Source organism: Urocitellus parryii, chromosome 6 (assembly GCF_045843805.1).
Source record: "Urocitellus parryii isolate mUroPar1 chromosome 6, mUroPar1.hap1, whole genome shotgun sequence".
In the NCBI taxonomy this organism is placed as follows: Eukaryota; Metazoa; Chordata; class Mammalia; order Rodentia; family Sciuridae; genus Urocitellus; species Urocitellus parryii.
The window spans coordinates 174,787,591-174,813,727 of NC_135536.1; the positions used below are offsets into that span (position 1 = coordinate 174,787,591).

The following is a 26,137-nucleotide window of genomic DNA, read 5'->3' on the forward strand; positions in this document are numbered from 1 at the left end:
CTTTTTTTTTTTTTTTTTTTAATGTGGTACAGGAGGTTGAACCCAGCGGCGCTCTACCACTGACCTACATACTCAATACTATTTATTTATTTATTTATTTGTTGTAGATGGATACAATACCTTTATTTTATTTATTTTTATGTGGTGTGGAGGATTAAACCCAGGGACTTGCATGTGCTGGGCCTTGCACGTGCTAGGTGAGCACTCTACTGCTGAGCACAACCCTAGTCCTCAACCTTTTTTCTTTTGATACCAGGGATTGAACCCTAGGGCACTTAACAACTGAGCCACATCCCAGCCCCTTTTATTTTTTGAGACAGTGTCCAAGTTGTATAAAGCCTCACTAAATTGCTGATGCTGGCTTTGAGCTTATGATCCTCCTGCCTCAGTTTCCTGAACTGCCTGGGTTATTGGTGTGCACCCCCAAGCATGGCCCCTTTTTCTTTTTTCTTTTGAGTCAGGGTCTCTCTTAAATTGAGGAGGTTGGCTTCAAACTTGTGATCCTCCTGCCTCAGCCTCCTCCAGTCATCAGATTACAGGCAGGAGCCACCATGCCCACCTATGATTTTTTTAATATTTATTTTTTAGTAATACCTTTATTTTATTTATTTATTTTTATGTGGTGCTGAGGATATAACCCAGAGCCTTGCACATGCTAGGCAGGCACTCTACCGCTTCTGACCCCCACCCCCACCTACTTAATTTTTAAAAAACTTTTCATGCTTAGAAAGACTTCCAATTCCATGATTATAAACATGTTCACTTTTTTCTTCCAACACTTTTATTGTTTCTTTCATCACATGTAAATCTTTGTTTTAGGTAGATTTAGAGTTAAGGAAGGAGGTAGAGTTCCAACTTAATTTTTTTTATATTGATCTTTTTTTTTATTGATTGTTCAAAACATTACAGAGCTCATGATAAATCATCTTTCATACATTTGACTCAATTGGGTTTTGAACTCCCATTTCTACCCCAAATACAGATTGCAGAATCACATCTGTTACATACTCACATTTTTACATAATGGCATATTAGTGACTGTTGTATTCTGCTACCTTTCCTATCCCCTACTATCCCCCCTCCCCTCCCAACTTAATTTTTAATCCAAATGGCTGACCTGTGGTTAGTCCAATTTTGCTTAATGATGTTAAATTTTTCTCTACCAGTGTGAAGTGTCAGCTGGCACACCAGTCCTTAGAACTCCTTATCCATCACATGGCTCTACTATGTTCAGTTTAATAGGTCTGTCTGTTCTTTTCAAAACCATAATGTTTTCGTTTTTACATTTTAATATTTGGTAGAACCCCAGTTTATTAATCTTAAAACTTCTCCTGGTAGCAGAGCAGAGTGGTTAAGTTTACAGAGCTTGGGGTCAGCCATTCTGAGCTTTAATTCCAGCTTGGCACTTACTATGGGACCTTGAGCAAGTTAGTTCTCTCTTGGAACCTCTGCTTCCTTATCTATACAGTGTTACTAATAATATTTACTAATAATATTTACCTCATGGTGTTTTTGTGAAGATGAGATGCAGCATAACAAGTCCTCAGACGGGACCCAGCATGTGGTAAGTGGTCCATAAATGTTAGTGATTTTGCTATGAAAACGATGCATGTGTTTCTTCAGTTGAATTTTACAATCATTTTGGCAATAAAATCTCACTTTGATCTTCATTAGGATGATATTTACTTGGTAGGCAAATTTTGGGATCATTAATATTCACATGCTATGGGATCTTCTCATCTAAAGCAAGCTCTGATTTCCATTGGTCTAGAACTTTATGCTCCCTGGTAGAATTTTATAGTTTTCTTCATATAAGACCCACACATTTTGTTAACTTTATTTCCAGAGGGTAAAATATTTTTTATTGGTTTTGTGAATTAATGGGATTATTGTTAGTACAAAAGAACGTCATTATTAAAAAAAAAAAACAAAAACTTTTTTTTGGTACTAGGGATTGAACCCAGGGGCACTTAACTACTGAGCCTCATCCCCATCTTTTTTTGATATTTTTTTAGTTGTTGATGGACCTTTATTTATTATGCGGTGCTGAGAATCGAACCCAGTACCTCACACATGCTAGGTAAGTGCTCTCTACCACTGAGCCAGAAACCCAGCCCTCTGTTTTGTATTTTATTTAGAAACATGGTTTTGGTTTTGCTAAGTTGCTGAGGCTGGCTTTGAACTTGCGATTCTCCTGCCTCAGCCTCCTGAGCTAATGGGATTAAGGTATGTGCCACTGTGCCTGGCAAGAAAGTTATTAATTCTTGAGCATATATTTTGTACTCAAATTAACCATAATTGTTAACTTATAGTTATAAGTATAATAATAATAATAGGAAAATAATATATCCCCCAGCTCATGTCAGCCCTGAGACATCCCTTCTCTCAGCAGGCTTCTCTTTGTACAGGCACTACTGCATCAGCTTGCCATTACTTGTAATCCATCCATGTAATGCAGGAATTGTGTCTAATTGGGTTGAAAGTCCCCAGGGCTCAGATCCCAGTAGGAGGTTATCAGTGCCAATGAAAGGAGGTGTTCCATGCAGTATTTCTGCTGTTTTCTGAGATAGAGGAGCCCCTCTGCCAGGATGAAGGGCAGGACAGTAACTAAACCAGCAGTCTCTGACCTCAGCTGGCTGACAGTCTAGTTTGGGCAGACACTGAAGTCACCATCAACGTCAAGAGTGAATTATGTTTTTCCTCATTATATTCTGAATTGGAATGTGTAAGGCTTGGTGGGCATAGAACATCAGACCAAACCTTGCTGAAGAAATGACACTCCAGGAGACATCATGGGTAACTCTGCAATCTCATCTTGCTTTTGCTCCCCCACTGCAGACCAACTTTAGCACCTAGTCCCACTTGAATGAATCAATTTAACAAACTCTGAGGAACACCTGCTCTGTATCAGGTCCTGGGGTGCTGGGTCTGGGGCCACAGAGTTGGGTAAGAGCCAGTATCTGAGCTCAAGTCAGAGCTCTGTTGACTCTGAGTTACGGCAGGAGATAGTCAAGCCTTCTTGGCTTGGGACCCACCCAGCCCACATTTCTGGTTTTGTTTTCTGCTCCTGCTCCACAGGATTGTTGGCCTTTCCCACCTGAGCACACCTGAAGTTTCATACACGTTAAAACTACCCCATCACACTCAGTGTTGCTTCTACTCAGAATTCCCTGAGCTCATCTCTCCTTGGGGCTTTCAAGGCCCAGTTAAAGTATTGCCTCCTTGTAAAATCTGTCCTTTCAGTGTTTGTTGCTGTTGGGTGCAGAGCAGGCTGAACTGTGTTGTCTGCAGGGCAGGCTGAACAGATGTTGGCTGCAAGATATCCCATGCACTCAAACCCCCCTCTATCTGGTCCTTTATCACCTGTTTGTGTCAAGTCCCGCTCAAGGCTGAGCACTCAACCCCCCTTGGGCCAACAAGGCAGCCTGCAGACCCAGAGGCCCCATTAGATTTGGGCTATAAAAACTCCCTCCTGCCAGGCCCCCCTCTCTCTTGCTCTCTTTCTCTTGCTCTTTCTCTCTCTCTTGCTCTTTATCTTTCTTGCGTGCACTCTGTCTCTCTCTTGCTCTTGCTCTCTCCCTGTTCATCTCTTCCCCTCTTTCTCTTTCTCTCTCTCTCTCTCTCTCTCTCTCTCTCTCTTTCCTTCCTTCCTTCTTTTCTCTTTGTTGCACTGCTGCAATAAAGATCTTTTGGTCACTCCGAGTGTTGTGGTCACTTTCCTTTCAGTTGCTGCTTCCTTATCCAAAGGATTTAAGATTAGAAGTCCTTTTTTTTTTTTTTTTTTTTTGGCGGTGCTGGGAATTGCACCCAGGGCCTTGTGCATGTGAGGCAAGATTTAGAAGTCTTTTTTTTTTTAATATTTATTTATTTTTTAGTTTTTTGGTAGAGACAACATCTTTGTTTGTATGTGGTGCTGAGGATCGAACCCAGGCCGCAGGCATGCCAGGCGAGCGCGCTACCGCTTGAGCCACATCCCCAGCCCTAGAAGTCTTAATCATGTACACAGTTTTACTTGTTTCCATCTTTCTGATCCCATTAGTCCGAGGACCCTTAGAATTGGTGCCTTTGACTTTTTTCTTCAGTGGGAACTAACACACAATGGTTAACTTAGGAATTACAATTAAAATGGGGCCAGAGAAATGCAACCTGTAAGATTAAGGGGGCACGCTTATAATCCCAGTGGCTTGGGAGGCTGAGATAGGAGGATCGTGAGTTCAAAGCCAGCCACAGCAACAGTGAGGCGCTAAGCAATTCAGTGAAACCCTATCTCTAAATAAAATACAAAATAGGGCTGGGGATATGGCTCAGTAGTCGAGTGGCCCCGAGTTCAATCCCTGGTGCAAAAAAAAAAAAAAAAAAAAAAAAATTAAGGGGGTAGAATACAGAAGGAAAATGAAGGGTAAGAGTTACTGTAATACTGTCCTTGGGCTCCACAGAGGCAAGGTACCAAGGCGGCAAAGTGTGAAGACAGCAAAGTTAGTTGGGTCAGAATCCTGGCTCTGGCATCTAGTGTGGCTCTAGAAACCGGGACAACTGGTTTCATTTACTTTTTTGTGGTACTGGGGATGGAACCCAGGACCGTGTGCATGCTGGGCAAGTGCTCTACCATGAAGTTACACTCCCAACCTTGGAAAAGTGGTTTTATTTCTCTGGGCCTCAGAGATAAAGGGAACATTGCAACTACTGTTATTATTTTTACTACATACTGCTTCAGATGGGCTGGGAACACCCTGGAACATTGTACAGAACTTTGTACAAATAGGTTTAAGTAGTTTTGTGATTTTTTTTTTGTTTTGTTTTGTTTTTTGGAAAGAAGGTCCATTATTTTTAAAAAAATTTTACTGAGGAGGGGAAATACTATGTCTTTATTAGTTGGTGTGTAACCTATTATCTCAAAACTCAGTGATTTTGAAAGCAATTTATTATCTCAGCTTCTGTGGGTTTAGAATTCAGCTTTTTGTGTGATTCTGGCTCAGGGTCTTTCACGAGGTTGTAGTGAATACTGTGGCCAAGGCTGAAGTCATTTAACTTGTCTGGGACCTGAGTCACGTGGACCTCTCTATTAGGCTGCTTCAGTGTCCTTGTTACATGGTGGCTGGCTTCCATAAGAGGGTGTGATCCCAAGAACAAGGCAGAGGGCAAGGTCTTTTCTGCCCTAGCCCCAGAAGCCACATGTGGTCAGGTCATTTCCACTCTATCCTACTGGTTATTCAGTTCAGCACCTTTCAGAGTGGAAGGGGACTAAAAAGGACGTAAATGCTAGAAGCAGGGACTCACTGGGAGCCATTTTGGAGGCTGGCTACTATAGGGCCTCCAAAAGAATTTGGAATGAGTGATTTTGGATTTAAATGTTGACCAAGGCAACAACCAATTATGTGACCTTGGAAACATTCCCTTGATTTACTGGTGCTCCCTGTTTACTCACCTCAAAGGTGGTTGTGGTATTAGAGCGTGAAGGTCTGTGAAGAGTTATCTCTACAGCCCTCAGCTTCACATTTAGACATTATGAATCATTAAAGAAGAGGAGGAAGAAAAGCCACTTGGGGTGAGGCGTAAGGTAACGTTTCGATTATGAAAACCGGAAATGAAATTATTCACCCATCTCATTACCTCAGCGCCACTACTCTTGTCACTGTTGTTAAAAAGCACTTTAAAGGTTCTTTTCCTTCTTCGAGGGGAAAGAATAGAGGAAATAATAAATTGAGACTGGAAGATCTGTGGTCGATTTCAGTAGATCTCTCTGGCATTAAGAGTTTAAAAATTGGGACAGGTCCTCAGTAATGAAATTTCTACCTGAAAACCTTGAAGTATCAGATAGGGATCTATCATTTACCATGATTTTTAGTAAAGATTAGCACAGCTCATCCTTTGAGGCCTAAGGAGTCCTACACAATCTTTTTAACCAAAATGAAAGGAGGAATTTATTTTTTAAATTATATTATTTTTATTATTTTGTTATACAAGAATTGAACCTAGGGCCTTGAGCATGCTAGGCAAGTTTTCTATAACTGAGTAACATCCCCAGTCCTTTTTATTTTGAGACAGGGTCTTGCTAAGTTGCTGAGGCTGGTCTTGAATTAGGGATCCTCCTTCCTCAGCTTCCTGAATAGCTATGATTACAGTGGTGTTCACTGTGCCTGGCTGACAGGAGGAATTTATTATTAAAGATGTTCTCCCACTGTTGACCTATATTGCATTGGAAATTTTATTTTCCCATCATAAAAAGTACTATATACTCATTCTAGATTTGAATGAAAGACAAGTGTAAAGAAGAAAAAATACAATTCCTATCTGCCACCTTAATCTAAATGCTTAGTGATTGAAATTAAAAAAAAATTGTTTAAAAAATATATATAATACTTTGGAGGAAAAAACCCTAAAAATCATCCATACCCTTACAAGACAGAGATAACCAGCATTAACATTTTGGTAATTCAAACATCTTTTTCAGTGACCTAAGAGACTGAAAAACAGCAGTATTTATTTATTACTGGGGATTGAATCCAGGGGCACCATAACCACTACATCTCAGTCCTTTTTATCTTGGGACAGGGTCTCACTAGTTGCTCAGCGGCTCTCTAAATTGCTGAAGCTGGCTTTGAACTTGTGATCTTCCTGCCTCAGTCTCCTGAGTTTCTGGGATTACAGGTGTGTACCACCTCACTGGGCAGAACAGCAGAATTTTTTTTTTTTTTTTTTTTTAAAGAGAGAGCGAGGGGCTGGGGATGTGGCTCAAGCGGTAGCGCACTCGCCTGGCATGCGTACGGCCCGGGTTCGATCCTCAGCACCACATACCAACAAAGATGTTATGTCCGCCGAGAACTAAAAAATAAATATTAAAAAATTCTCTCTCTCTCTCTCCTCTCTCACTCTCTCTTTAAAAAAATAAATAAATAAAGAGAGAGCGAGAGAGTTAGAGAGAGAATTTTTTTTTTAATATTTATTTTTTAGTTCTCGGTGGACACAACATCTTTGTTGGTATGTGGTGCTGAGGATCGAACTCGGGCCGCACGCATGCCAGACGAGCGTGCTACCGCCTGAGCCACATTCCCAGCCCCAGAACAGCAGAATTTAAATGATGGTGAAGGGTAGGTGAGCTGAGTCAGGTTCACCTGTCACATGGGCAGATTCTGTGACTTAAGAGTAGTGAGGTCATAAAGTAACCATCCCTGATCATCTTTCCAAGTTGTATAGATATCTTTGGGTGAAATCCTATCATATTCTTTCCCAATTCTGCCTGATCAGATTCTAAATGCTTTCAAGGGCTTATGCAATAGGAAATTATTCCTTATGGATTTTCTGAAATAAAATAATGAGATAGGGTCATCCACACAAAAGTTTGGATTTTACCATGTGCCAAGTCCCATTTGGGGAATAGGATGATGAACCCAAGCAGATGCTAGCATGAGCATGGTCAAAAACCAAAGGTCACAGAAAGAAATGTAGGAGGGACCAGGAGAGCTACCCATTTGCTGATCAAAGGCTATGCTGGAAGTTGAGCAAATGTGATATCACTTATTATTTTTTCCTGGGACTTGAACCCAGAGTTGCTTAACCACTGAGTTAAGTTGCTGAGGTGGGCCCCAAACTTGTGATCCTCCTGCCTCAGCCTCCCAAGTTGCTGGGAGTATGTGCCACAGTGCCCAGCAACCTATTTTTTATTATTTTTCTTGAGAGTTTTGCTATATTGCCTTGATCTTAAACTCCTGGGCTCGAGGGATTCTCCTACCTTACCCTGCTCCCAAGTAGCTAAGAGTCTCCAGGCTCGTCCTTTTACACCCTATTGCCCAAACGATGGTGAATCAGTGAGAGTTTTCATAACTTGCTCAAACCCATATATAGCTAGAAGAAGACAGCAATGATGTTTAAACCCAAGCCTGCAAGAGTCCAGACCAGGGGTAGCACATTGTCTCAGAGTTGAGTGTCCTTTTGGGGAATCCTGCATGTCTGCTGGTGGTGTGTTTGTTATTCAGATTCCTGAATGTGTGCTTTGCTTGTAAGTCTGAAAACAGTGACTCATCCCCAAACTGGGCAGGGTTGAATGTCAGTCCTATTTATCTTACACTGCCCCATGGCACCTGTGTTGACTTCTGAAGATAATCTGTAATAAAAACACAGTGATAAAAAAGAAAAACACACACCAAAAAATGTGTTTGGTGTTTCTGGCAAGAAAATAAACTCCTGAGTCTCATTACCTTAAAAAAAAAATCATGATTACTCAAGGTTTCATGACTAAAGCCAACTTTTCAACACATACTTGTACTGTCCTCTAAACATATTCTTTCATGCTTAATTATGATATCATTAGTTTCTGTTTGATTTTGCAAGGGCATAGACCTTGAAATATTCACATCTGGATTCCCCCGTGGTCTGACCCAACTGTGAGAGCCAGGCAGTATATACTAAAAGAAATGAAAGAGTGTCCACAATGCCTGTGTTAGCTTCTTTTGTAGCTAAGAAGTTACCACAGATTTAGTGGCTTAAACCAACATTCATTTATATCTCACATTTCCTGTGTGCCAGAAGTCTAGATGCAGCAAGGTTCAACTGGTTCTTTGCTTCAAGTCTAAAGCTGAAATGAAGTGTCTGCAGTCCTTTCTGGAGACTGCTTCCAAGCTCATTCAGGTTGTTGGAGTTCCTTTCTATGAGGTTGTACCTATGATTGAGGTACTTGGTTTCTTGCTGGCTGTTGACAGGGCTGTTTCTCAGCTTCTAGAGGCTGCTTACATTTCTGGCTTAGAGGGACCTTCAAAGCCAGCAACAGTGAGTTGAGTTCCTCTCAAACTTTGAATCTAATTCTTTGCTTTATCTCTCCAAAACATCTTTGCCTTTCTCTTCTGATTTTAAGGTCCATTTGATTAAACTGGGCCTACCCAGAAAATCCATGATGATCTCCCTATTTTTAAGGTCCTGAATTCCATCTGCAAAGTCTCTTTTGCCATTCAACATGAATGAAACAGTTCACTGGTTTTAGGGACCAGAGCTTGACCAATCTGGGGCATGCAGGAAAGATAGTATTCTGCTTACCTTGGAGCCTGGTGATCTTCTCTACTCCTTGGAGGGCAGCCCTGGAGAGGTAAAGCTACTCAAGACATTTGCAACAAACTAGATGTCTTATCAAAGGTTACTGCTGTCAGTTGTGGATTGAAAAAAGAATAGTTAATAAAAAAAAAAAAGTCAGAGCCAGAGGTGCAATGGCACACACCTGTAATCCTAGCTACCTGGGAAGCTGAAGCAGGGGGATCTAGAGTTTGAGGGCAGCCTGTTCAGCAACAGCAAGACCTCATCTCAGAAAAAAATAAACATTTTTTTGGGGGGGAGGGTTGTTTCTCCTTCCCATGTTCAGTTGAAATTAGAAGGGAAAAGATTTAAAAATATGTCATTTCATCTTCTGCAGTCAATTCACTTTGTAGGATTTCATTCACTGAATGTAAAAGTCTTTTGTGATCAATATTAGAAGTAGAATCACTGAGCCTCCTTGGTGTAAGGGGTTGGGCTGCAGGTAAATGGTCTTCTCTCAGTACTGGCTTTCTCTCTGTGCTAACACCAGGGAGTGCAGGGTGTGTTTCCTGGCCCAGGGAGTGCAGGGTGTGTTTCCTGGCCCAGGGAAACCTTTCAATATGACAATATGATCACTAAAGGTGTTTTTTTTTTTTTTTTTTAAAGTAGTTTTAGAAGGCTGGCCGACAATCTATTTGAGACCTGATTGTAGAAAATATTTCCAAACATTTATTCAACAAACATGCACAGAAAGACTTTCTGTGCTAGGGTACTCCAAACCTCATTTCATTTAATGCTCTGCAACCAAGGTGCAGAGTTCAGGTAAGTGTTGCACACTGTCAGCTGATAATAACTATCATGGGGTTCCAGTTGTTGCTCAGTGGTCGAGTGTTTGCCTAGCAAGCCCTGGGTTCCAGCCTCAGCACCACATAGAAATAAATAAAATAAAGGTGTTTATACAACTATTTTTTAAAAATAACAACTATCATTTATTAAATATATAATGTGCTAGGAGCCACTTTACAGACTTAATAATGTCAAGATCCTCCTTCACACTTTCTTCCAATCTTCGAGATGCTTTATGTTAATTTTAATCCCCCAAATGCGGAGATATCAGACTAATGTTCATAAAAAAGCTGAAGTCAAGAGATCGAGCAGACTGGGAGTGACCCAGTCAGGATTTCAGTCGAGTCTATCTGACTCCCTGGCCTGAGCTCTCTACAGGATACAGCCTCTAAAATTATACAGAGGTTGCTGGTCTAGAATATGCGAGGCTCTGGGTTCGATTCCCTACACGGAAGAAAATAAGAAAAAAAAAACAAACTCCAAAACTCTCAGGTGCATAGGTACATTATTAAGTATGGCCTTAAAGTCCAAGTTCTTTACCTGTCATTCTATCACCAAGTTCACGAAGTGGCAAAAATGCTCTAATCTATAGTGCAGGTTCAGCCTCTGCAAATACACATGGCACGAAAGCACAGGAGGAAGAGGAACATGTCTAGGTCCGTCAATCGTGGAATGACCGTTTTACTGGTATCAATGTGGGGTGTTTTTTTTTGGTCTTTTTATTATGCGGCAGTGAGTCTTGTCGGGAGGACCAAAAGGGAAAGTCCTGCCTCTTGTCACCTACCAAAAGTGTAGGTGAGAAATGCTTAAGGCGGAATAACGAGAGAGCCGGGAGTCAAGCTACTAATTACCGATTCCCCCCGCCCCTCCCCAACCCGCGCTCCCAAGAAAAGAAGCATCGCACGGGTTAAGTGCGGCAGAGAGCCGAGCCGCCGCCCCTTCCCAGCAACGCCTCCCAGAATCCCTTAGACCTCAGTCAGTTCCCGCACCTCGCGAGACTTCGGCCAGTTCCTTTCCCCGAAAGACGGCCAGCCCCTTTCCTTACTAAGCTCTGCGCGAAACGGAGGATGGGAAGGGGCGGGCGAAAGAGATGGCCGCGGGGCATTATGGGAAGTGTAGTCCAAGCGCTTCACGCAGCCATGTTCTTCCGGAGCGGGGGAGGCCGGAGAGGCAGCCCGGACTACGATTCCCAGCTGCCCTTTCAGTTTGTTTTTGTTCAAAAAAAAAAAAAAAAAAAACCCACACTCCCCCTCCTCACTCTTCACACACACTCACACACACCCACGGTGGACACGCACGCACCCGGGCGCCGAAAAGAAAACCGCGTCTCGCCATCCTACCCAGCCATCAGTTCTGTCTCCGTTCCTCAGCAGAACGCGAAAGCGGAGGCTAGAACCGTGACCTCTGACCCCGTGGTTATGCGGAGCCGCCGCATTCCTTAGTGATCGCGGGACCGCCGCCGCCGTGGGCGACTGACGCAGCGCGGGCGCGTGGAACCGCCGCCGCCCCTCCCCCCCGCCACCCTCGCGCCGGGTCTCGCACCAGCCGGTCCCCGTGCGCCCGCCCCCTCTCCGGCCGCACCCGAGTCCTCGCGCGCCGCCGCCGCCGCCACGCGCCCCCCGCCGCCGCCGCCGCCGCCGCCGCCGCCCCAGCTCCGCGCCGCCGCCCCAGCCCGCCCCGCTCGGAGGTCCCGCGTGGAGCCACCGCCACCGGGGAGGAGGAGGATGAAGGACAAACAGAAGAGGAAGAAGGAGCGCACGTGGGCCGAGGCGGCGCGCCTGGTGAGGCGGGCCGCCAGGGGCCTCCTTGGGGTGCCCGGGGTGGGCTCGTCGCGCACCCCCACCGGGGGAGGGGGAGGGGCGAGGCCCTGCCCACCGCGGGAGGGGCGGGGCCTTCTTTGCTCGGCGACCCGGACAACCCCCCGAGGCGTTGGGTGAGGAGAGGTCCCCTGCCGGGACGGCAGTGGCGCCTTTTTCTGCACCCCCCTCCCCCATTACGGCGGAGGGGCGAGCTGGCAGCCGGCTCCACCCCCTCGGGCGTCAGGGCCCCAGCCTCCCCTCCCCCACCTCTGGCAGTCTCGGGGGGTCTGGGGAAGCTTCGTTTATTCACCCACGGGAGTTAGGTTTCCGGGAAGGGTCGGAAGCTCCACCCTCGCTTCTTGGGGTAGTGGGGTGGTTCGTTGGACTCCAGGGTTGGGAAAGCCCCCCCCCCCCCCCCCCGATTTCAAGGACGCGAGTGGCATTTTGAGCTTTCCCAGTCTAAACCAGGTGTATGGAGGGAAGCAAGTGCTTCCTCTCACCTTGAACCCTGAGTAGTGGTTCTCAAACTTTAGGGCCCTGTGGGCGGGCACCTGAGGGGGTTGTTAAAAATGTTTGTCCTAGGGCTCTCCTTACCACCTACCAAGTCGAAGATTCTGGGATAGAGTCAGATAATGTTTTAACCAGCTTCCCAGGTGATTCAAATGCAGGTGGCCTGGGTCTACATTTTGAGAAAGACTGACTTGAGTGTGTTACGTTCTAAGCTAGACTGGAGGTAGGCGTCTCGCAGAGAACTTAATACACTTTGTAAAGAATGTATGTTGGACAAAGACAAAGTGTCTCTGTTTGAAGATAACTGTTCACTGAGGGTTTAGCAAAGGAGAGAGTAATTTGAGTGCTTGAGCTACTTGCCAAGGGGGTTTGTGAATTTTGTTTTCAAAGCGTCAGAAGACTTATAAGTGAAATAGCTTCCTTTTGAACTTGCACTGCAAAGCCAAGACACTTTAAGACGAGTTCTTATAAAATGTTGCTGATGACAATAGTAACAGGTTGTACTTCTCCCAGAAAAATGTTACTTTCTCAGGATTGTCAGAGCAAGGTTATGGTGTAGATAGCGTATGTCTATTGACACCCTGTAGTTTGTAATTGCTATAATTCTCTTTTAATGATGAATGAAGTTCAACCTTCTAATTTTTTCTCTTACTGAAAAGTGAGTTTTTGCCTCAGGTGTTGTGTAAAAAAAAGATGAATACGTGTTGGGGTTTGATACAAATCTAGAGTTCACTTTAATTTCTTGGAACCTGTAAAACTCAGTTATTGATTCATAAGAACTGGAGCCGTTTGGGCTACTGGAGAATTTTCACTGGTGTTCCTGATAATCTTCCTGGGCAGTTGTGGCCCAGGGAACAGAAATAATAATTGGTTGTATGTTGAAGTTTTGTGCTTCAATTTACTTACTTGTTTTGGCTTGTGAAATATGGAGATTTTGAAGCTCTTTGATTTTCTGATTGAGTAAAAATTGGAAGCTTTGGCTAACTTTCAGGATGTTGGAAATTGCAGTATTTCTTTATTTCACCTGGAAGCAAATTTAGGAATTAGGGGAAGTAGGAGAGAGATGCACCGAACCTGGAGGTTGTCTTGAGTGTTCATTGAAATTCTCCAAGTTCCTGTATTGCAGGTGTTTATGACTCTGGGTACCCAACGGAAATTTGCTTGCCAGAATTTACTTGTTAGAAGTAGGTGAAAGTACCTTTAAATTCTGTGTTATTATGTCCTGATAGATTTCTGAAGTCTACTTGTCTCAAACTCTGTTGGTTCTTACTAGGTGAAAGACTAGAATGTGGGATCCACTATTCTGTTTTTAAATTTATTGTAGTCTGAACTTCAGTGTTTAGGTTGCTATGTCTGTTTTATCATTGATTCACCTTCCAGCCAGATTATCCAAGTAGTTCTTTCTCTCCATTTTTTTCTGTAGCTCTTCATTAAAAGTAAAAATATGAATAGGAATTACTTTGTGGTGTATTTTAACATTTGAAAAAGGACTTGTGGGAATGTGTTGTGTAATCCCCCTGCCCCATTGTGCATGGTAGACAAGCACTCTGCCACTGAGCCCCATCACATCCTTAATTTTCTTTTCTTTTTTTAAATGTGGTTTTTGTTTTAGAATTTTCTCTCTTAGGATGGAACTGGTTGATAGGTGTGTGTGTGTGGGGGGGCGGTTCTTAAGGGTCCTCCCCACTTTTTTTTTTTAATGCTGTTATACTGTGTGCTGGAGAGTTTCCAAGCTTGCACTGAACAGATACTATTACAGCGAGTGAATTTGGAGTGCTTGCAATGGCAATCATATGTACTTGTGGGTGGCATTTTCAGATTGCTCCTGCTCTCACTCAGATTGGTGACTAGAGTGATACTGGGAATGCTTTTAAAAACTGTTTTGGTGTAGAGGAAAGGAGATTGGAGGATTTTAATAGAGTAGTAAACTCCAAGAGATTGATTTTTGCAGATGTCAATTATGTTATTTAGAAGTAGATACTTTTTAAGAAAAAAAGGTCTTACAGTACAGTATTGCCTTTTTTTTTTTTCTTCAGTTGTATGTGGACACAGTACCTTTATTTTATTTATATATGGTGCTGAGGATTGAACCCAGTGCCTCACACATGCTCGGCGAGCACTCTACCACTGAGCCACAACCCCAGCCCCAGGATTGTCTTTACCAGACATAAGGAGCAGATTTTAGGTAATTGGATGGGTATGCTTGTTAGGAACAATTTGAAAGAAATAGCCAAGGAAATTTCCCTCTAAATTGAATAGAACCCTAAATGGATTCTCCCTGACTTTGGGAAACTCTTCATTGCATGCTTTGTATTTCACTTTGATTCATGACTGACCATTCCTACATCCTTTTTTCTTTTTTTTTAACTTTGAAGTAGATACTTTTTTCTATCTTTTTAGAAAAGGTACAGACTATAGAAAGGCTGGCAATAGAACACTGTTAAATTGTTTTTATTCTAAAAGCTGGAGGCATATAGGATTTTAATAAAAGTGAATACTTTATATCTTTTGATGTAACTTCCCTTTAGAGATTTTGCTTCCTGTTTAAATTCTGTCTCTTCCTGACTGCTATTTAAATAAAAGGTAGCCAATTTTCAGAGTCATAGTTCTTAAAAAAATTATCCTATGAAAATTTGCTAGCTCAGCTTAAACTTAATTTGTGTCAAAGAAATGATATCCTATGATAGTGAATGTTAGCAGCTTGTCCCAGAGTTTACTGTGGGTTTGTTCAAGTCACCCCTGCTCATTTTGGCACTTTCGTTCTTTGGAATACAGCCATGGATGAGGCTTGCCATTGGAGTTTTTGGTCTTTTTGGGGATGGTGAAGGTTCAGACACATGAATAGAATTGTAGGCATGATACGTGTTAGAGATGTATAGATGGTAAACAGATATTCTGATTTCTATGTATTGTTTGGGCATAATTAGGATTAGATTCTCCTTTCCAGTGTCCTGGTTGGGAAGATAATTATATGTACTATGGGATAGTGAGGACACTGAAAAGGGAGGAACATATAACTTTGCCTGGCAGAGATCAGGGAAGTCTTCCTGGAGGAAAATGATTTGTGAACTGAACATTAAAGGGTAAGTAAGAGGTAGGCCCATCAGAGAGAGGATGAACAGTGAGAGAATATATCAATGAATGTATTTGCAAAGTGTGTTGATTGGGTAGATGTGTTTGTAGCCTGGCAAAGTTTGTAGCCTGGCAGTGTGGCAGTCCTGTGGAGAAATAGGCAGGGACCAGATTGTGAGGTCCTTGTATGGTAGGCTAGTGAGCACCTACTCTGTGCCAGACACTATAGGTGCTTTTACTTACATTCTCTGAACTTTGAGAGAGGACATCAGTGTCTTTCAAAAGTGAGGGAACTTTGACTTGGGTTATATAGGTAACTTGCTTTAGTTTAGAAAACTAGAATTTAAATCTAGGCCTTCTGGTTCTAAAGCCTGTGCTTTCCTAGTGGGTTTGTGGACTTTGGAAACTTCAGCTTTGCTATATGTGATTAGAGGGCTATTGAAGGATTTTTTGGGGAAATGGGGTGAGGGGTACTGGGGATTGATTGAGCCCAGGGATATTCTGCCATTGAGCTACACCCCCAGTCTTTTTTTTTTTTTTTTTTTTTAATATTTTTTAGTTGTAGGTGAACACAGTACCTTTATTTTTTTTATGTGGTGCTGAGGATCGAATCCAGTACCTCATGTGTGCTAGGTGAGCTCTACCTCTGAGCCACAACCCCAGCCCCACAACCCCAGCCTCACCCTGAATCTTTTTTAAAATTTTATTTTGAGATAGGATTTTGCTATGTTGCTCAGCTTGGCCTCAAATTTGCAATCCTCCTGTCTCAGACTCCCACATTGCTGGGATTATTGGCATGTGTCACCATGCCTGGCTTATTGGAACATTTTGAAGCAGGAAAGTGATGAGGATTGGTTTGCTTTGTTGGGTTGACCTCAGGCTACAGCAAGTGAGTTCTGCCAAAGCAGGAATTTGGTCTTGTTTACTATGAATACCTAGAATTGTGCTTGGCACAAAGTAGATATTCCATGTATTTGTTGACAGCAGAATAAGAAACGATTTGAGGAAAGCAGGACTGGACTCAAAGGTATTAGTGATGAAGTTTATTGTGTTGGCCAACTGTGGAGCCTGGGAGACACATGAGAGTGAAGGATGACACCTGCCTTTCTGAATTAGTAATTAGAAAGGTTGCCAACCAAAGTAGAGAACATAAGAGGAAGAGTTAGTCTGGAGGAGAGATGAATTTGGATTATGATTAGATGAATTACAAGTAGACAGTCAAGAGTGTATGTTCTGTATAGACTGAATCTGTAGCTTGGGGTGAAGTCAGGGCTAGAGATTGGGATCAGAGTTTATCAGAATTGAAGTAGTAATTGACACTATGAGAGATAATATCCAAGGAGATTAAAAATTGAAATGAGAGAGTCTAAGAATGGGACAGTGAGAAATAGTTTTATTTTAGTGTCTGCTTCTCCAAACTTTGAATTCTGTTAGTGTTAAAAGCTTTTGTTGGTTCATAAAGAATGCCTTCAGCAGCAGTCCAGTAAGACTATGTTGATTTACATTTTATTGATAACAGAACATACTTGGTTATAATGGTTTAAATGACTGTGAGATGTTAGGTTGGAGTCTCTTCAGCAGCTGTACAGATAGAGGAAGTACACAGATAGCAATGGCCTTTTCCCTTTGCTTAGAAGAATAACATTTCTAAAACAACTTCTTTTTTTTTTTTTTTTTTTTTTTTTTTTAAAGAGAGAGTGAGAGAGGAGAGAGAGAGAGAATTTTTTTTTTAATATTTATTTTCTAGTTCTCGGCGGACACAACATCTTTGTTGGTATGTGGTGCTGAGGATCGAACCCGGGTCGCACGCATGCCAGGCGAGCGCGCTACCGCTTGAGCCACATCCCCAGCCCCCCTAAAACAACTTCTTAAAGCAAGACAGCTACAGTGTTTCACTAAGAAAAATACTGCAGCAATTTAGGTATATAGATGATGCCAACATAAATGGGATGTTCCATTTCTCATTGCTTGCTTATACAGAATCAGCATCATGTTGTTAAATGGCAAAAACTTCTGGGCTAGTTAATACCAGGATTTCACAACTCAGTGGCACCATTTTAAAATATGGGTACTATTAAATTTCCTTGGGAAAGAAAATATGAACAAATTTCTGACTTTTATTGTGTAGTTTAGCCATATTAATGCATCAAATTAAGCAGTCATCTAAGTTGCTAAGGTCTCACATTCTATGTTAAAGATAAGTGTCAGCCTGGGTCATTGGCATACACCTGTAGTCCCAGCTACTTGGGAGGCTTTGGCAGGAAGATCCTAAGTTCAAGGCCAGTCTGGACAACTTAACAAAATCCTGTCTTCCAACAAACAAACAAACAAAAGCACTGGGGATGTAGCTCAGTAGTATAAAGCATCTCTTGGTTTAATCCCCAGCACCCCCCAAAATTAAAGAATATACATGTCCTTAGAATTGAAAATTTGGCCATTTCATCCACTTTTGATATAGTCAATATGTGTAATTTGATTCCCAAAGTAATTTTTTTTTTTTCTTTTTCCTGTGCTGCGGATTGAACCTAGGGCCTCACATATACTGGGCAAGTGCTCTACCACTGAGCAGCATCCTCAGCCTTGAATTAATTTTAACTATGGAAAAACTATAAACTGTCACTAGTGGTCCCTCATAGCAGAGTTGTAGCTCATGATATAGATTAATGGAAATAAATGGAAATTGCACACTGAAATCAGGACATTTATATTTCTTCAGGTATTAGAAAACTACTCGGATGCTCCAATGACACCAAAACAGATTCTGCAGGTCATAGAGGCAGAAGGACTAAAGGAAATGAGGTTTGTATTGCTCTTGTTGCTTAACATGAAGGTTTCATAGGACTTGTGTCTTTCTGTAGTTGTGCAGTGATCTGTGTAAGTCTACCCATTTGTACACCTGTGCTTGTGTGTCTGGTGGTAGTGTTGAACTATCTGTGACCCTCTGAGTGGAGGGTGGGAGTGGGTACAGCGTCTTTTCCTGCCTTTGCCCTCCCCTAGGTCTTGACCTAGAGCTTTTTCTGGAAGGAGTCAGAGCACATTTCTCTTGTATTGTTTTGTAAGTTTCATTAATATAGAAGAGAGCAGGCCCTAATAGACTCCGCTGTGTCTTAAACTACTCTTCTTTCTATGCTGTAGCATTAGTCCTTTCTTTTAGAATCAAACAAAGGTGGTCTCATTTGTGTAGAATCCCTAGTTGCCCCTCATTCTAACTATTTATGATATGAATATATTAAGTTTTAGAGTGATCTTGATTTCTTGAAATCTAGTTTTCATAGATAAGCAATAAGTTAAAAGTAATTCGATCTGTAGGCAGGAAGACCAGTGACTCTGAGCCTCATCTCTCTTTACCCTTACCCCAAACAAACCTTTTTTTTTTTTTTTCGTACCGAAGAATACCAAGTGTGCTTTACCACTGAGCCACATCCCAACCCTTTTTAATTTTTGAGACAGGGTCTCATGAAGTTTCTGAGGGTCTCACTAAATGGCTGAGGTCTTGAACTTGTAACCTTCCTGCCTCAGCCTCCTGAATCACTGAGATTATAGGCGTGTGCCACTGCGTCCAGCTGCTTTTTTTCTTTCTTTTTTTTTTTTTAATTGAGGAAGGAGGAGAGCATATCAGTTTTTTTCTTGGTTCTCAAAATACATGATGTTTTTGTTGGTCAAGCTTTAACTGCTTGAATTAACCTTTTAGTTTCAAAAGGTACTTCCTTTCCAATTGTCAGATAAAACACTCTTGAATTGATATTTAGTGGGGAGGGAAGAATAGAATTACCTAGGTCACCTTTATTCAACTTGTACCTATGCACTGTGTAGTGTTATAATTGTGCTTTATTTTTATTTTTATTGGCTATTTCCATCTTGCTGCTGTCTGCACTGCTGTTGGACCACTATGCTTATAGAAGGTAAATTAGTCCTTTTGGTACAGATGAAATTGAGAACCTTAACTTGTTTCTGCTTCTTGCTTTTGTAGGAATTATGAAGCAGTCAAGGTGGCTTGTGATGAGTGAGCAGCTCAGTCATTTGTAGACAGATATAGTGTGTAGGAGTTACAAAAGGATCTGCCAACATGCCATTCCCCTTTGTAGCAGAAGTGCTAGCACACCCACTTGATGCTTCAGATTCTGCACCAGGTTTCTTTTAAGAGATTGATTTTTGGTGAAAGTTTTTATAGTATCCAGTGTGTTCCAAAACAGAATAAGTAATAGTTTTTTTTAAATATTTATATTTTTTTTGTTGTAGATGGACACAATACCTTTATTTATTTTTATGCTGAGGATTGAACCTAGGGCCTCAGATGTGCTAGGTGAGCACTCTAACTCAAGTTAGAGTGTTTCTGAGGGTCTCACTAAATGGCTGAGGAAATAGCCCCAAGTAATAGTTTTTTAATGGCTTTTTTAAAATATAGAATTTATTTTTAACACTGTAAATTAGGGCCTCTGTAAATTCTGAAAAATACTAAGAGGCTTTACTTAAGATATTTTTTTAATTGTTTTTTAACATGCTGGGGAGAGGGATGACAAGGTGAATAGGTGGATCCTATCACTAATGTGCTAGTCCCAAACTTTGTATTAACAGGCATTTATATTTTTAACAGTTTTTCTATTTTAAGTTTTAATAAGTAGCCACTGTCTTAGTAGTGATTATTTTTGTGAACTACTGTTGTGGCAGGGACCAAGGAACAACTTAATGTGCTCTTTTTAGTTTAATGTTTAAGCATTACTGGGTACTAAATCCATTTGCCTGACTTTTCCTTTTTCAGACAAATTTAAATAATTGCTCTTAAGTAGATGTAGAATAAAATGCAACCGCCTCCTTCCCAACAGAGAAAATGCAAATGAAATACTGTTCCTTTTGTGCGTGTATTAGAAAATATTTAACAGAAAAAACAAAAGGTATACTTGTTTTATTGGGACAGTGCCATTGATTCTGTGGTCTTTGTGTTGATAATGGTATCTGGCAATTTCTGAGCATATGTAGGTTGAAATTTAGAGGCTAGGAAACTTGGTTTTGTTTTTCATAGTATAATTAACATGTAAGTTTCAAAATTTTATTAAAATATAACTGGAAAAACTTGTGGTTTTCCTGAAATTTCTTGGAATTTGATTCATAGTCTCGGAAAGCCCTGTGGATGTTGATTTCGGGTATCACATAACATTTCTTATCCCAGATCTCTCTGAATATGATTGGGTCTTTGATTAGTAGGCCCATGGATTTATATGATCCTCATCCATCCTTTTGTATTTTACAGTGGGACATCCCCTCTTGCGTGCCTCAATGCCATGCTACATTCCAATTCAAGAGGAGGAGAAGGGCTGTTTTTTAAATTGCCTGGCCGAATCAGCCTCTTCACACTCAAAGTAAGTAACATGAAATGTTTTAGTGTAGTGGTTCTCAAGGTTTGATGTGCATAAGAATCACTTGGTAGGTCTGGAATGGGCCCATGAATTTTTTTTTTTTTTTTTTTTCTTTTTTTGGTACTGGGGATTGAACCCAGGGGCACTTCACCACTAAGCTACATCCCTAGCCCTTTTTATTTTTTATTTTGAGACAGGGTCTTGCTAAGTTGCTGAGGCTGGCCTTGAACTTGTGATCCTCCTGCCTCAGCCTCTGGGAATCACTGGGATTACAGGTGTACACCACCATGCCTGACTCTGAATTTTGTTTCTCTAATAAGCAGTCCGGTGACACTGATGCTGTTCGTTGTTAATGGCATTTTGGGATATTATAGTGTGGATAGACTATTGGGAATTAAGTCATATTAGCTGTTGTTTCTGTGTTCAGCTTTGCTTGTCTATATCTTTGTAGATTGGAAGCAATTGAAAGCTAAGTGTGTGTGGGGATAATTGCAAATGTTTCTTAATTAGGATTTTGTTTGTAATAATGTTGTGAAGGATAAATTACTGGGCAGCTAAAGTAATACCTACTTCTTGGAAAATAACTGAAATGTGAACATTAGTATTTACCAAGTGACACTAATTACAATGCAAGAGGTAGAGTTCATAGTAAAGCTTAAATAGGGCTGAAATGAACATGGTAATTATTTTTCTACCATTTCTGATATTTCGGCTATTATTTGGACCATGAGTCTGCAAACTTTTTGTGTAAGGGCCAGAAAATAAATATTTTAAGTTTTGTGGGCTATATTGTCTCTATCATAATTACTCAACCTCTCCATTGTAGCAGCAAAGCAGCTGTAGACCTTCCACAAATGAGTGGATCAGGCTGTGTTCTAATAAACAAATGTTTAATTATAGATGTTTGTTTTGTTTACAAAAACAGCTGATGGACCAGATTTGATTTGGGGCTTAGTTTGCTGACCCTTGATTTAGACATAAGATGATTTGTTGAATGTAGGGAAGATTGAAAAAAAAAAAACTTTTTTTTTTGAACAGGGGATTCTACCCAGGGGCACTTTACCACTGAGCTATGAAGGCAACATGTTATGAAGGTTAAGCAACGTGAATCAAAGGACATGCTATGAGGCAACATACAATGAATAGGGTCTTGCTAAGTTGCCAAGGCAGTCCTTGAACTTGGGATCCTCCTGTCTCAGCCTCATGAATCATGAATGATGTATCCAACTACATTATAGACATGCACCACTGCATTGAGTGTGGATACTGATTTATTTATTTATTTTGGTACTGGGGATTGAACCCAGGGGTACTTACCCACTGAGCTACATCCCCATTCCTCTCTTCCCGCACTTTAAATTTTATTTTGAGATATGGTCTCATTAAGTTGCCCCTGCTGGTCTCCAAATTGTGTTCCTCCTGCCTCAGCTTCCTGAATTGCTGGTATTATAGGCATGCACCACTATGCTGGCTTATTTTAATTTTAATATGTCTGAATTAACTCCATTTTATGAACCTGCACAGGCTTAGGGATGTTCTGTTTGTCTGCAATCCATGTTGGAAGTATGTTGATTGAAGATGAGCTCAGGACATGACCTTTGTTTCACGTTGCTTAATCTTCATAGCATGTTGCCTGTTGGCCTTGCACATCTGTAAGCATCAGTTTGTCTGTGTTCCTTTTGGATTAATGGTTTGCTTGTCTGGTTCCTCCAGTTAGACTGTAAATTCAGTGAGGGGATAGACTATATCTTATTTATTTCAGGATCCGTGGTATTAGATGTTTATTTAATGAACGAATTGGTGAGTAATGGCTGCATTCTGAAACTTTCTTATCTTTTTTGTTTTGATGTGATAAATACTGCTTATAGTTTCAGTGAAACTATTTCTAAATCTGCCTCTGGTGTCTAGCCATCTCTTCCTGTGGCTTCAGTAGAATTTTAATTTGGTCAATTGTGTGTCTTCTCAATGTTTTTGACTTATTAGAAAAGTAGTATTTGCCGGGCTGGGGATGTGGCTCAGTGGTAGAACGCTCACCTCGCACGTGCGAAACCCTGGGTTCGAACCTCAGCACCTCATAAAAATAAATAAAGTATTGTATCCACCTACAACTAATAAATAAATAAATAAATAAAATATAAAGAAAAGCAGTATATGCAAATTAACAGAACTGGAAGTATAACAGAAAGTGAAAGTAAACCTATAAAATTCTGCGACCTGTAACCTAAATAATATGTGAAAACAATGAATTGATCATACTTTCTTCACATCTTTGGGGTTTATTTTGTTGTTGTTGTTGTTTGTTTGTTTTTAGTTGTAGATGGAACACAATATCTTCATTTATTTATTTTTATGAGGTGCTGAGGATCGAACCCAGGGCTTCACACATGTGAGGCAGGCGCTCTACCACTGAGCCCCAGCCCCACATATCTTTGTTTTTTACTTTATTCAGTTAACCCATTTTGTTTCATCATCCCAGATGTGGAATACCCCTAAAAACTTACACTTAGCAACAGATATATCACTTCTGGTAACTTTGAAATAATTAAGTTCCAGAAAAAAAACTTGGAAATTCATGGGTTTATATATATTTGAGCCACTTCCCATATTGATTATATAAATATACTTTCTTCTTTTACAAGGCTTTTGTAAGCATTCCAGATTCAGGTTATGAATAGGAGGTAATTTATTAGTCTCTTGTTAAATACCTCATAAACACCACCCTGTCTCCCAGAAGTTGCACAGGCATTTTTCAATCCTTAAAAAAAAAATTTTTTTTTGCAGGCTGGGGATATAGCTCAGCTCAGTTGGTAGAGTGCTTGCCTTGCATGCACAAGGCCCTGGGCTCAATTCCCAGCACCACACACATACATAAAAAATATTTTGAAAATTTTGAAATCTACAAGAAATTGAAGGAATACTATAGTGAATACGCCACCCATCTAGCATTTACCTAATTGTTACAAGTTTTTCACATTTGCCTTATCCCTCTTCTATATATGTTTGCATTTTTTTTTTAAGAGAGAGTGGGAGAGGAGAGAGAGAATTTTTAATATTTATTTTCTAGTTCTCGGCGGACACAACATCTTTGTTGGTATGTGGTGCTGAGGATCGAACCCGGGCCGCACGCATGCCAGGCGAGCGCGCTACCGCTTGAGCCACATCCCCAGCCCATATGTTTGCATTTTTTACAGAATCATTTGAAAGTGTTAAGTAAAGACATGGCAGTTCACCTTTAAATATTTTAGAATGTATGTTTTAAGAACAAGGACATTTTCCTGCATAAGCATTAAAATATATTATATATATATAAAATATATAATCCCTATGCAGAATTTTCTTTAATTGTTCCAAAAATATTTATGACTTTAAATCTTGTGTCTAGTTGGGATTCATGCATTACATTTGCTTGTCCAGTCTCTTTAATCTCTGTAATGTATAAAAATTCCCTTGCTTTCTTTGTCTTACATGGTATTGATATTTTTAAATAATCCAGGCCATTTTTATAGAATTGAATTAATTTTTAAGGAATTAGCAGAGTAGGAATCTTGGTTATTTCCAGATTGCTTTATATATATATATATATATTTTACTGCCTAGATCGTGTATACTGTTTCAGGTTGTGACCCAAAGCCACCTAGCAGAAAATAATGGAAGTGGTGGGTTGTGGTCTACCAAGGGCTTGTTTGGTCAAAATTTTGTCTGTAGAAAGGGACAAAAGACACACTAGTTGGGCTGGGATTGTGGCTCAGTGGTAGAAAGCTTGCCTCACATGTGTGAGGCACTGGTTCGATTCTCAGCATTGCGTATAAATAAATGAATAAAATAAGGTCTATCAACAACTAAAAAATATATTTAAAAATTATTTAAAAAGACACCAGTTATTGAACTCACATTTCTCATTTTTCCTTTTCAAGGATCTCTAGTGATCCTGTGGGATCCTTTGGAATTTTCTTAGCCTAAGTTTTCCCTCATGTGTTAAGGAAAAGCTTGTGTGCAGAATGGGTTGGTAGTTTTTTTTTTTTTACGATTTTGAAATTTATTTTGATGAGCCAGCAAGGTCCAAGTTTTATTTTATTCATGTGATTATGCTACTTATTTGAAAATAAGAAATATTTTTTGAGTTCTGGATACATTTGTGTGCCCTTACTTATGTTTACCAGAAGTTTACTGATAAGCAGGGAGTATTTTGGGGGTATGCCACAGGGTTCCTTCTCTGATAAAAGTTGTTCTGGTATGTTCAACATTTTATATAGAGACACTTGTATTGGTACTTAGTGTTAGTCCTGGGATGGATGGAATAGATACATCCATCTCTATTTTGAATTCTGGATTCGAACTGCTTTCCTTAAGCTTTTCCTGATATCATCTGTTAGTGTTGATCATTGCCTAATTAGAGGTAGAATTTATATTGTTTTTTATGCCTGGAATTTCCTGTTGCCATAAAACAATGTGGACTCCTTTATAGTGTTCTGTGTTTTTAGTACTTTAATACTGAAATACTGTGTTTTTGTTTGTGACTCTGGTTTTATCACTGATGAATTTTAACTTTAAGAGTAGTGAATGGTCATTCCAGCACTCACTTTCAGCATATCTGCAATCATCTCATTCCGTTTTGTTATGGAATGAGGCTCAGAGAAAGTTGTCACTTAAAGCTATTACTATTTATTTATACCTCATCTGTTGATAAGAGAGTTAGTTCAGCTTTTAAGATCTTTTCTTCTCAGTTAGAAAGCTCAGTTGAAAATATATAGAATACCTAAAGTATTGGAAAACAAGTTTGTAAAAGAAATAGAGACTGCATTTGATGTATCCTTACATTAAAACCAACAGTTTGCAAATAAAGGAAAAAGCAAAGGGAGAAGTGAGGAGATAATTGTTGAATTCTTCCAATTAATTTTTATGCACAATTCCTGCACTTGCCAGCAGTTTTCTAATTATTTATTTATCTATCTATTTATTTATTTATTTTAGAGAGAGAGAGAGAGAATTTTTTTTAATATTTATTTTTTAGTTCTCGGCGGACACAACATCTTTGTTGGTATGTGGTGCTGAGGATCGAATCCGGGCAGCACGCATGCCAGGCAATCGCGCTACCGCTTGAGCCACATCCCCAGCCCCTTTCTAATTATTTATATAACCATTAAATACTGAGAATGAGGAAAGGCAAAAGCTCAGATTTAGATAGAGCCTGTTATTTGAAGGTAAATAGCAGAATCCATTTGATATTTGACAGATACACAGCAAACAGTGGCCTTTTGTCTCTTTAAAATGCAAATTAGGCTGAGTGTTGTAGCATAGACTTGTAATCCCAGCAGCTCTGGAGGCTGAGAAAGGAGAGAGGATCACAAGTTCAAAGCCAGGTTTAGCAATTTAGTGAGACCCTTTCTCAAAATAAACTGGGGTTAGGTCTCAGTGGTTAAGTAACCCTGAGTTAAATCCCTGGGACAAAAAAGAAAAGAAAGTTTAAAATGCAAATTAAATCATGTCACTCTCTTGCTTGGTCCTTGCCTATTTCTCTAAATTATTCTCTTTGCATTTTCTTGTGGTCTTTGAATA

At 40.5% G+C, this 26,137-nt stretch overlaps 1 protein-coding gene across 3 annotated transcripts in view; it reads left to right on the top strand.

The window, feature by feature from the left end:
• Window positions 1-11,482: 11,482 nt before the first annotated feature.
• The window catches only part of Asxl1 (ASXL transcriptional regulator 1), a 72,533-nt gene continuing 57,878 nt past the window's right edge, over window positions 11,483-26,137 (top strand). For 2 of the 3 annotated variants that reach the window (XM_026402063.2, XM_026402065.2), the window contains exons 1-3: window positions 11,483-11,627; window positions 17,944-18,026; window positions 20,476-20,584. In XM_026402063.2, the coding sequence (XP_026257848.2) occupies window positions 11,571-11,627; window positions 17,944-18,026; window positions 20,476-20,584 (249 nt within the window). In that variant the 5' untranslated portion in view covers window positions 11,483-11,570. Of the gene's footprint in view, window positions 11,628-12,320; window positions 12,379-17,943; window positions 18,027-20,475; window positions 20,585-26,137 lie in introns of those variants that run through there. The other variant, XM_026402064.2, reaches the window with a different exon arrangement.